Source organism: Aulonocara stuartgranti (assembly GCF_965226115.1).
Source record: "Aulonocara stuartgranti genome assembly, chromosome: 1".
Lineage (NCBI taxonomy): Eukaryota > Metazoa > Chordata > Actinopteri > Cichliformes > Cichlidae > Aulonocara > Aulonocara stuartgranti.
Genome location: NC_138939.1, coordinates 27,049,984 through 27,070,293, shown reverse-complemented (window position 1 = coordinate 27,070,293; position 20,310 = coordinate 27,049,984). Strand labels below are relative to the sequence as shown.

At 41.2% G+C, this 20,310-nt stretch overlaps 1 protein-coding gene across 1 annotated transcript; it reads left to right on the top strand.

Annotated features, from left to right (window-relative positions):
* Positions 1–969: 969 nt before the first annotated feature.
* On the top strand, positions 970–13,494 carry LOC309704088 (WD repeat, SAM and U-box domain-containing protein 1-like). The gene is made up of 13 exons (XM_082529041.1): positions 970–1,045; positions 2,213–2,624; positions 3,103–3,290; positions 3,735–3,821; positions 4,343–4,436; positions 5,050–5,083; positions 5,205–5,245; positions 8,800–8,906; positions 9,035–9,052; positions 9,500–9,526; positions 9,817–9,996; positions 11,270–11,404; positions 11,489–13,494. Exons 2-13 carry the CDS (start codon positions 2,227–2,229, stop codon positions 11,638–11,640), a joined length of 1,461 nt encoding a protein of 486 aa, XP_082385167.1. The 5' UTR covers positions 970–1,045; positions 2,213–2,226; the 3' UTR covers positions 11,641–13,494.
* Positions 13,495–20,310: the final 6,816 nt, after the last annotated feature.

Sequence of the window (20,310 nt, the reverse complement as noted above, 5' to 3'; positions counted from 1 at the left end):
TGCTTCATTCTTAAAAAGACTGAATGTGCTGACCAGCTCAACAACACCAAAAGGCCTGAATGATCATTGGAAATGGCTACAGTGGGTGGTACAGAATTCCTTAGGTTAAGAAGAAAGTCTTTAAAACATCAAAACAAGTGAAGAACACTGAGGTAAGATTATCATTGTGGAAGTCTATAATGCCTAGAGGATGTTTTCATTCTTGAAGGCCGGAAACTTCTAAAAGAGCGCTATGAAGCCAAGATTAACTTGGGAAGAGAAAGATATGGAGAATGTGAGAAACCACTCATGATGTGAAGCATACCACATTATCTGTCAAACAGGCTGTAGGCAATGTTATGGCATGGGTACACTGCTGATGTGACTGCCGATAGAAGCAGCAGGATGAAATGTGAAGTGTACAGGGCTCTACTCTCTGCTCAGATTCAGCCAAATGCTGCAAAACTGATCAGACAGCGCTTGTTGCAGTGCAAATGGATAATGACAGAAAGCGTACTGCAAAAGCACGCCAAGAGTTTATCAAGCCAAAGAAAAGAGATATCGTTGAATGGAATGAAGTAACACGAGTTCACTCTGAGTCTTCTCACATCATATATCAAAGTCACCACCGCTGGGTACTGCATATGTGCTTTTCTTTTGTAAAAAAGATAGATAGATAGATAGATAGATAGATAGATAGATAGATCGATAGATAGATAGATAGATAGATAGATAGATAGATAGATAGATAGATAGATAGATAGATAGATTCAAACCTGGATTCATTTAAAGTACATTGTGTGAGATTGGAAACTTTGCTTCCTATTTTTTTTTAAATATTTGTGATATTTTATTATTATTATCATTATTATTTATTTTAATAAAACATTTAATATACGGCTGTTCGTTAAAGACTGTGAAGCAAGCTTTAGGCCTTTAACTATTAGAGTCCTGTCAACAGAAAGTTACGATACAGAAAGGGTGACGCGGCCGCATTACGTCATGGTCAGGTGATTGACGAGGAAGTAAACAACTCCGAAGACAGTAGACATCTCGACGGGGAAAGGTGAGGAGACGTTACACGTTACATTACAACAAGATTTCTTAACATTTGCAGCCTGGGTTTGCTTCTTAGGCAGTTTTGGCCACAGACGGGCTGACTGTTTGATTTTTGACATGAAGTTTGACGCTGTTTTTACGGCTGTGAAGCGCAGTTAGCTCGCTCGGATCTTACGGCCACTACAGCATCAGCAGCATCCTGCTAGCTTTACATGTGATGCTAGAAAACGGGTTCAGGTGGTTTAAACTTTCAGTGTGTATCCAGCTGTGTTGTAAAAGGTGAGATAGGAACAAAAACTTGGCTGTCCACATGACAGAGGATGTTACTTGGCTTTGCAGAAGTATACACATTTTCCTGTTGTTGTTTTTTTGTTGTCCATTTTAAGGAAACAAAAATGTAAGTAAACTGAGCCCAACTTCAAATAAAATAATAATGGGATGTGTAAAGCCATCGGATTGGGAACTAAATGTAAAATGGGGTTTTTCAGTAGGCTGTTTTAAATTTGTAAAAAAGTGTAAAAAAAAAAAAAGGCCAACGTTGCATTTTCAAATTGTGAATTAATCTGTTACTTCTCTAGTTGTTTAAGTACCTGAGCTCTTGTTTTTAATTTCTTCTTGCAGCAATTTGTAAATTTCTCCATAAACAGTGATGTAGTTGCTGCATAACACTGATGTAACTGATGGAAATGACATAGGCACTTAGCCATGTTGCTTTTATATAGGAATAAAACCAGAATAGCCAAGTGGTTGTTTTTACAGAGAGACCTGTTGCAGATGAGTTGTGATCATGAGCACAGACTCATTTAGCCTGATTGCAACATGTTGGCAATCTGGTTGTTTTTATGAATTAAACTGGACTTATTCAAAAGTGTTTGGAGTCGGATTGGGAACTAAATGTAAAATGGGGTTTTTCAGTAGGCTGTTTTAAATTTGTAAAAAAGTGTAAAAAAAAAAAAAAGGCCAACGTTGCATTTTCAAATTGTGAATTAATCTGTTACTTCTCTAGTTGTTTAAGTACTGATGGGTGGAAAAGGGTTGTCAAATTTAAAGATGAAACTGATCAAAACTGGTCTGATATTTGTTTGTTTATCCCGTGGTTTTGGATTTAAATACACTTTTTTTTTTTCTTCAAATTATGCTTTTTATTTTCTTAATCCATCTGTGACATCTTCAGGTCCAGCTGTCCAGATGACATCCCTTATCTGCACTTTACAACACCATCAAGACGATGTCAACTGGTGCGCCTTCTCGGCCAAGCTGTTAGCCACATGTTCTGGGGACAAAACCCTCAGGATATACGACGCCCGTGATTTCTCCGAGCTGCCTTTTTCACCGCTGACAGGTCACGGCTACAGTGTCCACTGCTGCTGCTTCAGCACCTGTAGTCAGTTCCTCGCTTCGTGCTCCACAGATGCGACCACGGTGATCTGGTCAATGGTCTCGGGTGAGATCGAGGCTGTGCTGGAGCATCCTGGCCGTAGCCCCGTCAGGATCTGCGCTTTCTCTCCTGACTCTCTCCACTTGGTTTCTGGTGCATCTGATGGCACTTTGGCTCTTTGGGATTTTCCCTCCAGACAGCTGCGAAGGTAAAATTGTTAACCGAGTATCTCTGAAGCTAAATTATTTAAGGGGAAAACAAGGGAACTTTCCCTTGCTGGAGTTTCTTAAATGCTAGGAAGCCTCTATCTTGCAGTGTGACTCTAAATGTCACAAAAAAAACGTGACAAGCATTTTCACAATTTTCTGACTTTTGATAGCAAGATTACATGGAAGATTAGTTGAGAATTAAAATAATTGTTGTTTATTATAAGCTATTGTGTTATCGGCTGATGGTAAATTTAAAGATGTTCTTAACATTAAGACTTCTCAACATTATACAGGTCTGTAGTTTTTGTTATAATGACAAAAATGAGCTGGAACATAAATGTAAACGGGAGTCTGCACCAGTGTTTGCACTGGCCTCCTGTCACTATCAGTTTCCATGTGTTAATAAATGGGAATGATAATAGCCCTGAAGTGAAAAATAAATTGCTCATGCAGCTGCTGTCGGTTGTTTTTGTGAAGGACCGGGGCAGTGAATGACACAACAATGGTAGCCTGCTCCTTTAGCCCCTGCAGTCAGATGTTTATGACTGGCTCCACATACGGAGACCTGCGTTTGTGGGACCTGCGCATGAACCAGCTCCACGCAGAGAAGAACGCCCACGACCTGGGCGTCTCCTGCTGTACCTTCGCTCCGAGCATCCTCAGCGGTGAGAACTGTTGCTGTGCATCAGGGTGTTTTACAGCAGCCTCTGGGAATAAAGGCCCTTACACATTGGACGCATACAATTCCTGCAGATATTTAGTATTTTTTCAAATCAAACTGGATTCTTCAGATTAAAATTTTTTTTTATGTGAGTAAAGAGACACCGATAATAGATGTGACACAACCATTTTATTGATCACAAATAAATAAATAAATCACTAAATAAAATGCAGATAACATTTTTTTTAGTGATCTCACACCATCCCTTGTAGAAGAGTCACCAGAAAGTACACAAGGTCAAATTACTGCAATGCTGTTTGATTAAAATGCCATCGGTGGTGTGATCCGTACACTGCTGCTCTGTTTGGACTTGGACTGATTGTTTATTAGTAATTTTCTTTGTGAGAGACTGAGACTCTCTTTGCATTTTATTGTTTTTGTCTTTCAGGGGGTCAAGTTGTGCAGTTTCGTGTGGCGTCTTGTGGACAGGACAGCCTGCTGAAGATATGGGCCATAAACAAGTTGAGCTCTGGAGGTAGAGTGCGGCGCTCCCTCTCCGTATATCTCCTCTCATTTGATCCCTTTCTGTTGTTATTTTTTACGACCTCTTTGCATATCAGCTAACATTGCAAACCTGGATTTCACGTCCTCTGTTCCTACATGCCAGACTCCACGGATGCTAAACAGCTGTCACAGTAATACCATTTAAGGCAGAATTTGACTATCATGTTGTCATGTGACCCGTTGAAGCCTGCACTGTGGTGAAACTGTAGCCTCTCAGTGTGCACTCATTCAGAGTTTGATGTGTATGCATTTCCAGAGGCACAACGATTCAAATCACTGGTGCTGCAAGTCCAAACGAGCTACCAGTTTTTTTTATGCTGTTATTAAAATTAACTGCAGATGAACTGTTTGTACTTCACTCCCCCACCTTTCTTTCTTTTTACCTTAAAGAGACTCTTTATTTCTGGATGTTACCATCTAATCCTTAAACTGAAAACAGTCCAGCTTGCTGTGTATTTTGATCTTTGTGCAAATGTGATTTATCTTCCGCAGCGTATAAGATGAAGCTCCTGCACACATTAACTGGCCAATCAGCTCCCGTCCTTTCCTGTGCGTACTCCTCAGATGGGCAGCTACTTGTGTCTGGGTGAGAGCTCAACTTTACTTTTCAAAACATCTGCTGTCTAATTGTGTTTAATAATTAAATTAATAATACTTGCTCTTCTTTACTTTGGGAAATTATTGCATATTAAATTAGGACTTATTTTATGATTTTGGAGTTGGCTTAATGCACCACTCTCTCAAAGTAATGAGATTAATTAAATCTGGTACACTGTGAGGGTAGCTGCCATATAAATTGTACTCAAATTGTATTTGATGGGCCAAAACATGCAGCACATTTACACGATTTCTAGCCAGCTTGATTCCCTCATAGTTTCAAGCTAAATCTATATTTGACACCCCTCGCTTGATCTGAAATACCTCAGCATCCGTGTCTTGATCTATTTGAGATCAAAAGTCTGCTTTGAAATATAGATTGTTTTCCTGGATGTGTAAGTAGGCCACCTCTGCACAAATATAACGGTGCAGTACTCAGGAGCAAACACTAGAGGGAGACATGGACTGCTCTATTTCTTAATGGGTGAACACGAATTTGAGTCCAGCCTACTGTGCTGCATTTAACAGTTAAGCAATACAAATGTTTTTTAGGTGGTTGTAATCTTTTTTTTTTTTTTATCTCATATTTTTATGTCTTTCAGCTCTGTGGACAAAACAGTCACAATTTATGATGCTGTAAGCACTTCTCTTATTCTGATTTACCAAGCGGCATTAGCTTAAATTGTATTTTAAAATATATCTGTCTGGATTGAATACAGAAAGCTCATGTTTTGTTTTTTGCTCATATTGTCTGCAGGAGAATGCAGTTTTGCTTTACAGGCTGAAACAGCACGAAAGGTAAACATTGATTTTCACTGACGTGGTGAGGCTTTGTTTGCTGGATTTTCACACTGAGTATAAGCACGACTTTGTGTCACAAAGACGATACTGAAATTTTCTCCCAACTTGCCAGGCAGAATTCTTTTCTGTTTAGTTCGTGATTTGATTCTGTATTTCTGTATTCTTAAATTGATACGTCTGATGAAACTAGAAATTACAGCATACAAAATTGGCCACAATATAAGATTTTGAATATTTAAAATAGCTAAAGTTAAAGCTAATGATAAAATAATTGAAGTTACTGTGATCATTTTTGCACTATTGGTTTTGTCTATATTACTTGCTGTGGTTTTATACAGACCTGAGCTCTTGTTTTTAATTTCTTCTTGCAGCAATTTGTAAATTTCTCCATAAACAGTGATGTAGTTGCTGCATAACACTGATGTAACTGATGGAAATGACATAGGCACTTAGCCATGTTGCTTTTATATAGGAATAAAACCAGAATAGCCAAGTGGTTGTTTTTACAGAGAGACCTGTTGCAGATGAGTTGTGATCATGAGCACAGACTCATTTAGCCTGATTGCAACATGTTGGCAATCTGGTTGTTTTTATGAATTAAACTGGACTTATTCAAAAGTGTTTGGAGTCAGTCTGCGACCTGTGCAGTCGCTTCATGATCAAAAGTGGTCAGGCAGAAGTTAAGGGTGTTGGACACTCATTCTCTGGATGACCAGATGTTTGCCACAACTACTTGCAAACAGTCTCAGACGGTAAACAGTTGAGTGCAGTCACCAGGTAACCAACATTTCTAGTTGCATGGAGGTTTCAATCTTGTTTTTATCATCTTGTGTGGCTGAGCGATGAAAGAGGTCTATACGGTTTCTCCGTGGCAGTCAGTTATGTAGAGACAGCCAGATTCATAATAATATTTTCATGTAACCTTTAAATTATTACAAAATCTACATCTTTAACAGGTGTTTGGGCTCCAATTCATCATTGTTGACAAGTATTCTGACTCTAATCTCTATTCAGAATATGTGACTGTTGGCCATCAGTAGATAACGCACATCAAAAACTATTGACTTCTTTTCTTTTTTCTCACTAAAACAGGGTTAGGGGTAGCTAGGGTTCTGCAAGAATATTCTACTGGAAATAGTAGGTACTGGATCTAAATCTCTTGCAGTATGTTTTTGCCCCCTAACTGGTGCACAACCAGGTGTCAAGTCTGCCCGTGGCCACCACCCTGCTCCGCCCCTGCTGGTGGACAACGCGTCTGTATAAAAGAAACACAAAATTCAAAACTCATTAAGTCCCATGTTTGTGGGGAAAGCGATAGCTGAAACTCCGCCCATGATGTGATCTACATCAGCGGTCCCCAACCCCTGGGCCTCGGACCGGTACCGGTCCATGAGTCGTTTGGTACCGGGCCGCGAGAGTTGAGGCTCAGGTGTGAAATGTATGGTTTTCAGCGTTATTTTGTTATCGTTTTTATCGTTAACTCGGTTTTCCTGGGTCTTTTCACGTGTGTTATGAATAAATCTTCTTTTTTTCAGTACCGGTACTAGTTTTATTTTGTTGTATTTATCCGCGACACCCTAAAGGCCGGTCCGTGAAAATATTGTCGGGCATAAACCGGTCCGTGGTGCAAAAAAGGTTGGGGGCCGCTGATCTACATGATTAAAACGGGTTGTGTTGCATTGTTGTCCCTAAACTTGTGTTTTTTTTAGAAAAAGGTAAGACTACTCTCACTCTGTCCCTCCCACCCACGCAAAACCCACAGCTGAACGATCACACTTGCATGCTATTTATACGTCCATCCAGCCACCTGTGTCTGAAAGGCAGCAGACTCCTTTCAGCGGGGCGAATGAAAGTCGTTTTGGAAAATCACTAACTGAAGAGGAAGCAAGCGGCAAGTTGAGGAAAAGTGGATAAATGGGGAAGAAGTTTTTTCATTACTTGACAAAATGTCTTCAGGAAACTGCTTTGAGTTAGACAAACTGATGATACAACATTGTGAGAGTCTCTTAGGTCGGGTTAGTGCGTGCCTCTCTTTCAGCTCTTTTAATCGTAGAGATATTTGTGTGAAGCCAGCTAGCTTTTGTGGATCATCATTTCTCAGCAATCCAGCTTAGGTTCGAGAGAGATTGGACTCATTAACGCTGCCTTGACTTTACTGAATCCGCTGAGAATTTGATTTTAATCCTTATTGAGATGCTCAGTGCGGCTTTCAGCATGGTAAGCCTTCACTGAATTGGTCCTGATGGAGAGCATTTTTATCACTGTGACATATGTAGCATCAAGCCAGAATTAAAAAAACTTTTGGCCATCTAGGAAGCAACTGCAGTTTTAAAGCTTCAAGCAGACCTATTATGCTTTGTCTTATTTCCTGTTAGAATAGTCGATGCTCATATTAAAGAGTCAAAGTTCCAGATAATGAGGCGAGGATGTGTCCAAGTAATCCCTGTCAGCTCAAACTAGGCTTCAGCCTAATCACTCAATTTCAGAGAGGTTTCTTTTTCCTACTCTTTGCTTTTGCATGAGGTCAGAGAGCATGAATGTGCTCATGTCTTCAATTCAGTTAATTTTCCTTATTAGAGGGCCAAATCACAACAACGGTCACCAAGGTGCTTCATATTGTAAAGTAAAGAAACCCCAACAAGTACACAACCCCCTATGAGAAAGCACGCTGGCGACAGTGGGAAGGAAAAACTCAATTTTAACAGGAAGAAACCTTTGTCACTTTCTCCAGCAGAAACAGGCTCAGGGAGGGACAGCCATCTGCTGTGACCGTTTCTTATGACAGCTCTCATGACAGATCTCTTATCAAGCTCCTCCCCCAAGCAGACATTCAGAAGAAAGTTTCCTTAAAGTGAAAGAAAAGGAGCTAAAACGGTTTGTTTCAGACAGTGCACCAAGCCCCAGTGTAAGATTAATCAGGATTATTCTGAACTGTGAATCATGCAAAGCTACTCTAGGCAAGTCCAGGTATTAAAAACAAGCAAACATGCAATTGGAAACTGACATCAAAGATTCCCTTTAAGTCATCGAGCTGCTTAGCAGGACTGAGATGTGGTTCTTTCCACTTTGACTTCTGAATTACTGATTTTAATAGACTCTGTTTGAGTGCTTGTATAACAAAGGTTTACTCAACGTCTTATTTTTCATTTTTCTTTTTACATGTAGTTTAAAATAAGGTAAAACTTTGTGAATTTCCTTCAGAATTATTAATGCATAGTAGTATGTGTATGTGTAATTTAATTTAAAAAAAGTAGTAGAAAATAAAAACAATTATCAAGCTGCTGGAGTAATTTGAAATCCAAGGTAATCATTATGTTCGTGTATGATTCTTGGAAATGATTGCATTGATGTTGAAAATGTAATCCCGCCCATTGACATCGATGTGATTGTGTTATTGGCATAATTGTTGTCGGTGAATCATGCATAAGCTGTTTGCCTGGTAAATCTGTTCGGACACCTTTCTCTGTCAGTCTGTTATTTTTTACCATATAGAGAAATTATACCTGTATTGTGAATAGAAGCAGCGTTCAGGTGGTTATCCTCTGCTGCAGGTACGTGACGGCGTGCGCCTTCTCTCCGACCTCACCGCTTATTGCTACAGGATCTATGGATAAGACCATAAACATCTGGAGGCTGGAGGATGGTTGCGGTGGAAACGGTAGGGAGGGAAAAACCCACACGCATCACTTTAGAAGAGTCACATCTATGTTTTGATGAGTTGTAAAAATGTTCCTGTAATCTGTTTTTGTTTTTCTCCCTTACTGCACCTCCCCGTCCAACGGAAAGGCGGGAAGCTGTTGCCTGGTTGGTTTTCTTTCTATCTTTTTTTGTTTTTTCTTGTTTGGACACATTTTTATGTCACTTTAACAACAACAACAGCAGACTGAGTACAACAGCAAGCAACACTCAGCAGTAACAGGCCAGCTTTTATTGCTCCTTTTTTGCCAGCTCTGAAAAACAGAGGATTTTTTAAAGACCTTATAACCTTTATATTCTCTGCTGAGTACGAATCAGTATAACCTTTAATAACAGTGTTTCAGCTCAAGAGCATCATTGGCTCTTTTTTTGTGTGTGTTAAGATTTTACATGTTAAAGCAGCTTCGTCTCCTAAAGAAGGGCACAGATGTTGGTTTCACGGTCGCCCTCGTTTCCTCGATCACTCGCCACTCTCACGTGTTTGCAGTTGGCCCAAAGACTTCATTGCATTTCTCATGTTTACGGTTCTTTTTCTTTGTTTTGTTTGTCTTGCAGAAGAATCTGCTCAGACTTCAATCAAAGGTGATAAGACAGCTTTACTGTATTATGTGTTGCAGATATTCTATACAAAAATATTCCAGTCCTGAGACAAAGTGTGCACGAAAGCCTGCGATTGTTTTTGTCCTAATCACACTATTCACGTTTGGTTTCACATTAATCTTTCAAACATTTATTTATATCGCTGTAACAGCCACAGCCTCACGATCAATAAGCAGTCAGCCGGACTCCAGGTTCGCCTTGCATGGAGAATATGTGTCTATTTTTCAAAAGCTGTCTAGGACTGACCATCTTGCTTTGACTCACCCTCTCAGGGAGAGCCTCGGGAGGCCGATCGAAGCTGCTGGTCAGCGATTGGTCGGAGGACGATGTGTCAGAGTGGCTGCTGGAGGAAGGCCTCGAGGGATTGGTGGACAGATTTAAGGCCAATAACATAGATGGGACAGAGCTGCTCAGCCTCACCAAGGAAACACTGGCGTCAGAGCTGCACGTCGGTGAGGAAGACGAGCATCACACGCTGCTCAGCGAGAGCGGCGCCGCTTCCCCACTCCCTCCTTTTCCCACAGTCCTAATACTTTCCTTTTTGTCCAGAACAGAAGGATAAAAGCCCAGTCTTATGAGCATTACACGCCGGGTCTCTTGTGAGAATGAGCACGGCCGCGTGCGGATTAGGATTTTTGCACCTATTTACATGGATAAAAGATGGCATATTAAATCAAAGTAAGGGTGAAGGAATGGCTGCTGATGGGGAGGGGGTGGGGGGGTTTTACTCAGCAAGATTATGTAATATTAGGCTGCACTGGGAAACCACTAAGCTTTAGGGACCTTAGCGGTTCGGACGTTTAATCTGGAGCGCTTCTTCAGTTACATAACCCAATCATCAAAACAGAATTCCCCATACGGTATAAAGTGGATTTATACCTAAGCCCTATTGGTTATTTCCAAGTCTGTCTGAATGTATTATTTTTAGTTGATCAGACGCTTTTGTTTTTTTTCCTCCCCCCTTTCACCATCAAGTGAAACCGCTCGGCAAAGTCGGAGCGTTATGTTGTCGATGTCAGTCTACCAGCTAGGCCTGTGTTCGTCACGTAGTTGTCAGCAAATGTTTGTTGCATTGCCGTGCCGTCATTTTCATCCCACAGTCGCTGTCAATCACTCCTCGCCGTGGCAGCTCGCGTTCACATTGTTCTGTTCTTAGTAACGCCGCGTGAATCCCACCTTGCTTGTAACCAGAACTAACTTGGAGAAGAGTGTTAGAGTAGTAGTCTGTTTTATCTGCTACAATGACAGAGAGACGGAGCGCCCTGACGCGTTTTTCAAAGCTGAGAGTGAAATCAATGCCTCTTTGAGAGGAAAGCACACAATGTTTAAAGTCCTTTGTGTTCATTTGCAGTTAAAGCATTTTTTATGAGATTGTTTATTTGTAAACTATAATTTCTGTGTGATGATTTCTTTTTTTTCAAAGTAAAACTGGCCCCCGGGTAGCTGCTGAGCATTTATCTTTGAATTGGACAGACAGCAGACATGGTCTGGTCCCACCACCCTCACCCACGCTCACATTTGTCACCCGAGAGCGCAGTGCTAAAGACACGAATAACAAATGCTCAGAGGCTTCATCGTATTGATATTACTGTCAGTGTTTGGGTCAGTTCAGCTTGTTCCACTTGATGCTCAGCTATTTTCCTTTTCCTTTTTTCTTTCTTTCTTTGAATCACTGCACACCGAGTCTTTATGTGCCTCTGTTCTGTGGCTGATGTGTGTCTGTAGAGTCAGTCGGCCTGCGCAGTAAACTCCTGAGGAAGGTGGAGGAGCTGAAGAGTGATTCAGTGTGTCTAGGCATTCCCGATGAGTTCCTGTGTCCAATCACCAGAGAACTGATGAAGGAGCCGGTTATTGCTGCTGGTGAGCTGAGATCATCGATCGTGTGTTCCATCATTACTTTGTGCTTTTTTGTGTTGTTTACACAGTTTTTTCCACCCCAAACAGATGGCTACTCATATGAAAAAGAGGCCATTGAGAGCTGGATTAATACCAAAAACCGCTCCAGCCCCATGACCAACCTCCCCTTGCTGACGACTCTGCTCACCCCTAACCACACCCTGAAGATGGCTATTGGTCGCTGGAAGACCAGCCAATAGACATCTGTGGATCTGAGCTGGCGTGCTAATGATTTTTCACTGAAGTGTAGAGAAGCAGAATGCAGTGCTCAGATAAATGCCCACAGCACCGTTTCAGGAAAAGGTGTGCATGATAGTTAGCCAGATTTTAAACGACCAACCCGAATCAACAATCAGCTGCCTGCTATCACACAGAGGGGGGGAAAAGACCAGCATGAGCATCCAGAGTTTTCAAGAATGCACTTAGCTATTCACTCAAATTCAACTGGCTTTGGCTGCAGCAAATATGTCACTTTTAGGCTGGATCATGTTTTCAATTTCCTCATATTTGGTCCTTCCTGTGAAATCCCTGCTTTGATTTTTGATCAGTGAAGAATGAGGAAAACTATTTGCCTGCATTGCTTTTAATGATTCCCCTAACCTCACTTTACAAATAGGTGACTATTTTGTTATTATGTGAAACTGATTAGCATTATTGATTTTATATATATATACACACACACATACACAAAACACTATTTGCACTAACTGTAGATCAGAAGAATCTACAGTGTATTTTATTTAGATTGCTGTAACCTTGTTGTTTACCTTAGGCTGTATGTGAAACAGAGGTGTGGACTCGAGTCACATGACTTGGACTCGAGTCAGACTCGAGTCATTAATTTTATGACTTTTTTATTTATTTATTTTTTTTATGACTTGAAAAAATGTTCTAAGACTTGTGACTTGACTTGGACTTTTACACCAATGACTTGGGACTTGAATTGGACTTGAACCGGTTTACTTGAAAAGACTTGATATTTCACCCCAAATATAAAATTTAACATGCATATTATATAGAGATTGAAAATGTGACGTCATTCACGGGTAGAACCGCAAAGGATTCTGGGAACTCGTGGCAAGCGGTACTAGCGCACGCAGGCTTTCAATTAAAATCAGTTATACAGCAATAAAAAGAAACGCAAAAATGTCAAGAAGCTGTTGTATTATTAACTACAATAGCCGGTCGCATGACAGCCACGGGAAGCCGACGGGTAAAGAGATCGGTTGTTATCGGATTACGTCGTTGAAGAGAAATTGTTCGAGCCATGTTTCCGAAGTAACAAAGAGGCGACGGGTGGCCTGGATTGCAGCCATTCAAAGACCAAATATAACGTCCCAGAACCCTCCAGCTCACAGGTTAGTCTGCTCCAAGCATTTCTACAAAGGTCAGTCTGCTGTTGTAGTTAATGCGTCATTTTTCTTAACATAATTGGTGATATAGGTTACAAGCAAGTCTGGCGCTGAACAGAAATTGTCGCGCTATGCTCCTTTGTTTATTGTGCATAAATAGTGAATTGTCCTGACACAATATTGCGTTTCGCTTCTGTTATTATGGTACATTGACAAAAACATATACTTTTATTCACAGGATAAAACAGATTTTTTGTATCACTAATTGCCCAGTACGATTACAGCATCCAATATTGTTGTCACTGCTACATTTCTGTGATGCTACCTGTTGAGTATTGCAGCATCGACAGCGATCAACTCGAAGGAAAATGACGACGGAGGCAAAAATATCCTTAATATTTTGGGAACTTTATTCCTCATCAACACGCGGCAAAACTTTTCTCATGGGTGCCATTTTCGTTGTGGTATACTTTTTTTTTCTTAGGGGCGTGATGACGCAGCATCCGTGCTCTTACAATGAAACAGTGCCTCCTTGTGGTGGCAACTAAAATACTGTCTCTGTTAAACCACAGTAACCATAATGCAGTTAAACACTGTACAACATGAGTACACACAATGAATATCTTAACACCCCCTCTTGTACTCAGGTTGCTGGAATCAAAGAAAAGTTGTACAATAAACGATAAACAGTTGTACAATCTCTACCACACTTCCTTTTTTCTTTTTCTCTCCTCTTTTCTTTTAAGCACCAAACATAACGTTAGCAAACTTAGCAAGTTTTAGCTTAGAAACAGGTTTGGTCATAACATCTGCAACCATTTCTTCAGTGGTGCAATATAACAGACACATTTTCTCTTCATTTACAATGGACCTTACAAAATGATATTTAATGTCCACATGTTTGCACCTCTGTCGGCTCACAGGGTTTTTAGCCAGGGCAATTGTTCCCTGGTTGTCCTCGTACACTATTGTTTGAGTGTAGCTGTAGTCATCTATACCTTTCAAAAGCTGTTCTAAATATATACACTCTTGCATTGTGGAAGCCAGAGCCATATACTCTGCTTCACAGGTAGAGAGCGCCACAGTGGGCTGTTTCTTGGTCTTCCATGAAACTAAAGAACTGTTGTTACATAGACGTACACAGTAACCAGTAGTGCTGCGTCTGTCGGCAGTATCACCTGCCCAGTCAGCATCACTGTAGGCCACTAGACCCAAATTTTCATCTGTGTTTCTTCTAAAACACAACTTCTTATCTTTGGACCCTTTGAGATATCTCAACACATGTTTCACAGTTCCCCACTGTTCTTCTGTAGGCTCATGGAAATGTTGCGATAACTTGCTTACCACAAAACTCAGGTCAGGACGGGTACCTGATGCAAGGTATATAAGACTGCCTACAGCCTCTCTATACATCCTCACATCTCTTATCTTAGTAGCACCTTCTGTGTAACACAACTTCTGATCACAGGGAGTTCCTCTGGGTTTACAGTTCTGCATGTTAAACCTCATCAGTATCTTGTTGACATAGGTTTCTTGTGACATTGTTACACATCCATCAGACTGAGTGAAATCAATACCCAGAAAATGCTTAAGTCTGCCCAAGTCTTTCATCTTAAATTTGACTGAAAGCATTTCTTTCGCATCCTTCATTACCTTTTCATTGCCAGCAGCAATTATCAGGTCGTCCACCCAGATGATCATAATCACCTTACCATCTTTTGTCTCTTTGGTATAAACACAGTGGTCTGCTGGGTTTTGCCTGAAACTGTTCGCTGTTAGGTATTCATGCAAGATCCTATTCCAGTTACGACCAGATTGTTTTAACCCATACAAGGATTTTTGTAATCTACAGACTAGCCCTTCTCCCTCTTCATAACCTTCTGGCTGATCAATGTAGATTTCATAATCAATGGGAGCGTGTAAATATGCTGTCTTCACATCCATTTGATGGAGTAACAGGCTCTCCTGCGCTGCTTTCTGTAACAAAACTCTTATGCTGGTTAAGTTGGCTGTTGGTGAGAATGTCTCTCCATAATCTATCCCCAACTGTTGGCTGTAACCTTTGGCTACGAACCTTGCCTTGTATCGGTCGTTTCCCTCAATGTCACTCTTAACGGAATAAACCCACTTCCCCCCCACTGTTTTCTTTCCCTTTGGCAAAGTGGTTAGGGTAAAAGTGTCATTTTCCCGTAACGAGTGAATTTCTTCATCCATGGCTTTGATCCAGTTCTTTGAGTTAGCTGATTCTATGGCTTCCTTAAATGTGTTTGGGACACCACACACTGCCCTGTAGCAGTAGTCTATGGTAGTGTGGATCTCATCGCTGCCACTGTTGGCAGCTACAAAGTCATTTAAATGTCCCGGTTTTCTTCTCTCCCTAAGAGGATACCTTTTGTTGACAAATCCATCACTTGTCACTAGAGCTGGGCGATATGAGATTTTTTCATATCACGATATGTTTTTTTCATTTCAGGCGATAACGATATCTATCACGATATAAGCCAAATAACTATATTTGTAAGATTTAAATGTGCCGTTGCTCACAAGTAAAATGTGAAATAATCAGCAGCTTGTTTTTATTTAAATATTTATTTCCCATAATAAGTTCAACAGGGTAGATGTACTTAAGGAACATGAGACTTTTTCAGATAAATAAAGGCAAATATTGCAAACTACACAAAAGGCAGCCGCTAAAGCGTTTAAGTTTCAAAATAGAACAAACAAAACAGACTAAATTGTCAGTTCCACTTAGAAACAAAATATTAATTCTAAAAATAAATCTTAGTTTGTTTTACAGAAGAACAGACAAAACTGACTAACTTTTGTCAATATCAAATAAACTGAGAACTAAAAGGAAATTCTCAATCTCTCCTTGTTGTATAGCTGAGCTTTTCAAACAGTTTTAACAGTTACTTTAGTCTGACAAAAGCCGAATGACGAATTAGCGCTTCCAGTCAGAGACTGAGGCTACGTCCACACGTACACGGGTATTTTTGAAAACTGAGATTTTCCGTTTTCGTTTTAAAAAATAATCCCGTCCACACATAAAGGCAGAAATGAAGGAAAACGCTGCTATGAACATGCCAAAGCAGCAGGTGGCGCTAGATTCCTAACCGTGCAGAAATGTTGGCCAATCAGAAGTCTAGAAGCCTCGGTGGGAAAAAGTAAACAAAGCTGGGGCATAGAAGCAGAACCGAGTCGTATGTGTGGACGGACAGTAACTGTGTGTATATGTAAGCATTTAAACACTGCAGAGAGTAGAATTAACAGTAACAGTATTGTAGAAATTCATTTCACCGAAACAATAACGTGGCGCACAGTGTGACGCATGCACCAGTTTATTGTATTTCCAGACTTGCTTTCGGCACAATTTACAGTGCACGCTACTCTGTTTTTTGTCAGACTTGAAATAGCCGAAATACCTTCACACTACGGAACTTCTATGGCTCTTCCGTTCGACAATCTCTCCGGCATTGGAACCATCATCTGTTTTCTCTTCGGTCACGCTCGGTTGATTTTTCTAGTCAGCACACTCATTTCCTCCATTACCCGCTGGCTGCTTCCCAAACAAACACACGTGCGGCTTGGCACTTGTGCTGTACGTAACAAGTCACGCGACGTGATGCTGCGGCTGTGATTGGTTCGGCTCTGCGCTACTTAATTTGGATTGGCTGACCTTTTTTTTTCTTTTTTCTTGAGGACAAGAGCGGCGAGGTCTATCGCGATAGCTTAATTTCTCTATCGAGTCAAAGTTATATCGCGATACATATCGTTATCGTTCTATCGCCCAGCTCTACTTGTCACACTTGTCTCTTTTCGTTCACGCTCATCAGGTATACCACTTTGTGGACTTGTGTCTGTCACAATAGGTTCTGGAACCTCATTGTCCTTGTCACCTTTCTCTGAAGGTCTGTTAGCCATAGGCTGTCTTACTCTGCTACAGTCATCATTTAGTTCTCCCTCATCTGTCTGTGTTTGTCTTTCTACATTTACTTTGCTCACAAACTTAGCAAGTCTATGTTTCTGAACTTTCTCAGTTTCAGGGTGGTAAACTAAGTAGGCGGGACTGTTCTTATCATAACCTACAAAGAAACCTTGGTCACATTTTGAATCAAGTTTCCCCTTGTCCTGTTTGTATGCATAGCACACAGACCCAAATTTCTGCATTTTTGACAAGTCTGGCTTTTTACCTGTCAGCATTTGGTAGGGTGTTTTCCCTGTTCGCTTACTAAAGCATCTGTTCCGTGTTACAGCAGCAGTTTGAATGGCATAGTTCCATAGGCATTTCGGTAGCTGACTCTCAATTAGCATGCACTTGCCCATCTCGAAAAGAGTACGCCACCCCCTCTCGGCGGTACCGTTCTGATGGGGTGAGTACGGGGCTGATGTCTCATGCTTAATGCCATTTTTCCTTAACAGGGTTTGGAAATCTCTGCATGTGAACTCTGTCCCATTGTCTGATCTAATGCATTTTACGTTGCCATATGGTGCAACATCCGCTAGAAATTTCTCTGTTGCCTGCACTGTATCAGTTTTCGTCTTCAGGAAATATACAAACACTGAGTTTGAATAATCATCAGTGAATGACTGCACATATTTGTACCCATCAATAGATTCAGTGGCTATCGGACCTGCTAAATCTGTGTGTACCATTTGTAAAGGAGCCTTTGCTCTTGTATCAGGATCTCTGTTTCGGGTTTGTGCAAACTTTCCCTGGATACACACTTCACATTCCTTTTCAGGTCTATCGGTTCTCCCCTTAATCTGCATACCGTTAACCACACCTTGCAATCTTACTACATCTTCATAGTTGCAATGACCTAATATCTCATGCCATGCCTGTATGTCATGACAGGTGTTACACTTATCATTACCCTCAACTTCAGTCTGCAAATAGTACAACTTGCCATACACATGAATGTTAAAGTTAGTACCGTCTTTGTGGGTCAACGTGTCCTGCCCTTGTTTAAAGGTGACTGTTGCTCCTAATGCAGTGGCTGACTTTACAGAGAATATGTTCTGGGGGTATGATGGAATAAACAGCGCATCTTTCAGCGTTGCTTTGCGTCGCTGGCCTGTATTGTCAATCAGGAACACCTCTGCGTCCCCCCTCTGTTGGGCGACGCCTCTGCACTGGGTACCGTCTGCCAGTTCTACGCTGTGTGACTCCGGTCTGAACGCGTCGTCGAAGCTCTTGAACTTGGCGATGCTGTTAATGATGTGTGAGGTAGCCCCAGTGTCCACCAACAGGCCTTTCTCCTCAATGCTGTACGCTGACTGCTGGACTTTGATGTCTACGCCCTTAATCCTGAAGGCATAATCTGGCGTTTCTGCTTTGGATCCGTTGCCGCTCTCATCTGCGACCTTCCGCGCGCCATCTTGTTTGTCTTTATGTCTACATGTGGTATCACTGTGTGTGCTGCTTTTGCAATGACTGCACCACGTCCTCCGTCTGCACACTTTTGCTCGGTGGCCTTTTAGTCCACACTTGAAACACACAATGTCCACATCGCTCTTGTATCTGCATTGTGCGCTGGATCTCGTGTGCTCACGCCCGGTTCTTCCTCCTGTTTTCATTACGTTGTCGCTACACTCGGATGCGCTTGACTTTTCAGTGTCTTCGAAACTCCGTAGCTTTGTTTTGAACTCAGCAAATGTCATATCGTCTTTATCGTGAGTAACGTGTATTGCAAATGGCTTAAAACTTTCAGGTAGACCTTTTAAAACCATAGCAATCAATAATCCATCACCTAAAGTCTCACCCGCATTGCGCAGTGCTGTAATGGCGGCCTCTGCTCTGATGACATAGTCTGTGACAGTCTCTTCCCTCTTTTTCTGAAGCGATGATAGCGTGGTGTACAGGTTGATTCGGGGCTTCCCCTTTCCAGCGTAGTAGTCCCTCAATATTTCTAATGCTCTTCTCCCATTATCAGGGGCATCTCTCATAATCAGTGAGAGGCTTTTATCGTCCAAAAATTGGATTAACTCAGCGTAAGCGTCAGCTTTCTTCTTACCGTCTGCTGCTACTTCAGCCTCACTGTTCGGTTCCTTCAGAACAGTGGCTTTTAATCCCAACAAGTGCAAATATCCTAGCACCTTAGTTTCCCAAAGTTCATATCTGGTCTCATCTCCGTCAAACATGAGTCTAGGCAGCCTGCTTGCTCCTCGTTGATCCATGTTGCTATTTAGCCGTTAGCCCGCTATCCGTTGTGGCTCCGGATCTTCATGAGAAAAAACTCTTCTTCGAGTCGGCCCTGGGCCCATAACCTGTTGAGTATTGCAGCATCGACAGCGATCAACTCGAAGGAAAATGACGACGGAGGCAAAAATGTCCTTAATATTTTGGGAACTTTATTCCTCATCAACACGCGGCAAAACTTTTCTCATGGGTGCCATTTTCGTTGTGGTATACTTTTTTTTTCTTAGGGGCGTGATGACGCAGCATCCGTGCTCTTACAATGAAACAGTGCCTCCTTGTGGTGGCAACTAAAATACTGTCTCTGTTAAACCACAGTAACCATAATGCAGTTAAACACTGTACAACATGAGTACACACAATGAATATCTTAACACTACCAGAAATTATTTCCACTACTAATTAATTACCGTTGAGCTCAAAGGTCCTATTAATAAACGGTTAAGGAATGTGTATTTATGACGACAATTTGTGAGACTGGTAAACTTATGATATGTACGATGGTCTTTCGTTCTACACGGTGCATTTCAAGGTCCTGCACCCATCCGTCGGTAAACTGTACCTGGGCTTGTTGCAGTGACCTGAAGTTACTAAACTTCACGAGTGTATGCACTCACTCCAAGAACCGTATGATTATAAATATGCATATAAATATGCTACGATGAGATAGCTGACTTCATCTAACTAGCAAATGTTGTCCAGGCTACGTTGGTGATGCAGTTTTTTTTAATATGTATGATATTTTTGTCATGCGATTTTAAAGCCGGTCCTACAACCGCATCCAAGAATAACATGCAGCTTATCTCAGAACTGTCGGTGAAAATTATTCTTGGAGCTAGGTTTAATTGAGCTGCATTTTAAAGAGGTGCAATTTCACAATTTGTGTATATTTTCTAAGTTCACTATTTTGTCATGTGTTGAGAAAAACACAGATTTTAAAATTACATGGTCTAATATTTACATTTAGCATAACTGCAACTTTTTTTTTTTTTTTTTTTTTTAAAAGACTCGAAAGGACTTGAAATTCAAAGTTTCAGACTTGTGACTTGACTCGGACTTTTACACCAGTGACTTGAGACTCGACTCTGACTTGCCTGACATTACTTGAGACTTGAGGATAAAGACTTGAGACTTACTTGAGACTTGCAAAACAATGACTTGGTCCCACCTCTGATGTGAAAGATGAACATAGCTGCTGTGTTGGAACAGCGACGCCAATGTGGAAGTGCCTTTCACCTGCATTCTTTCTATTAGCCAGCAGGGGGCGACTGCTCTGGTTGCACAAAGAAGCAAAATTCATAAGAAGCCTGATAGAAATCCTT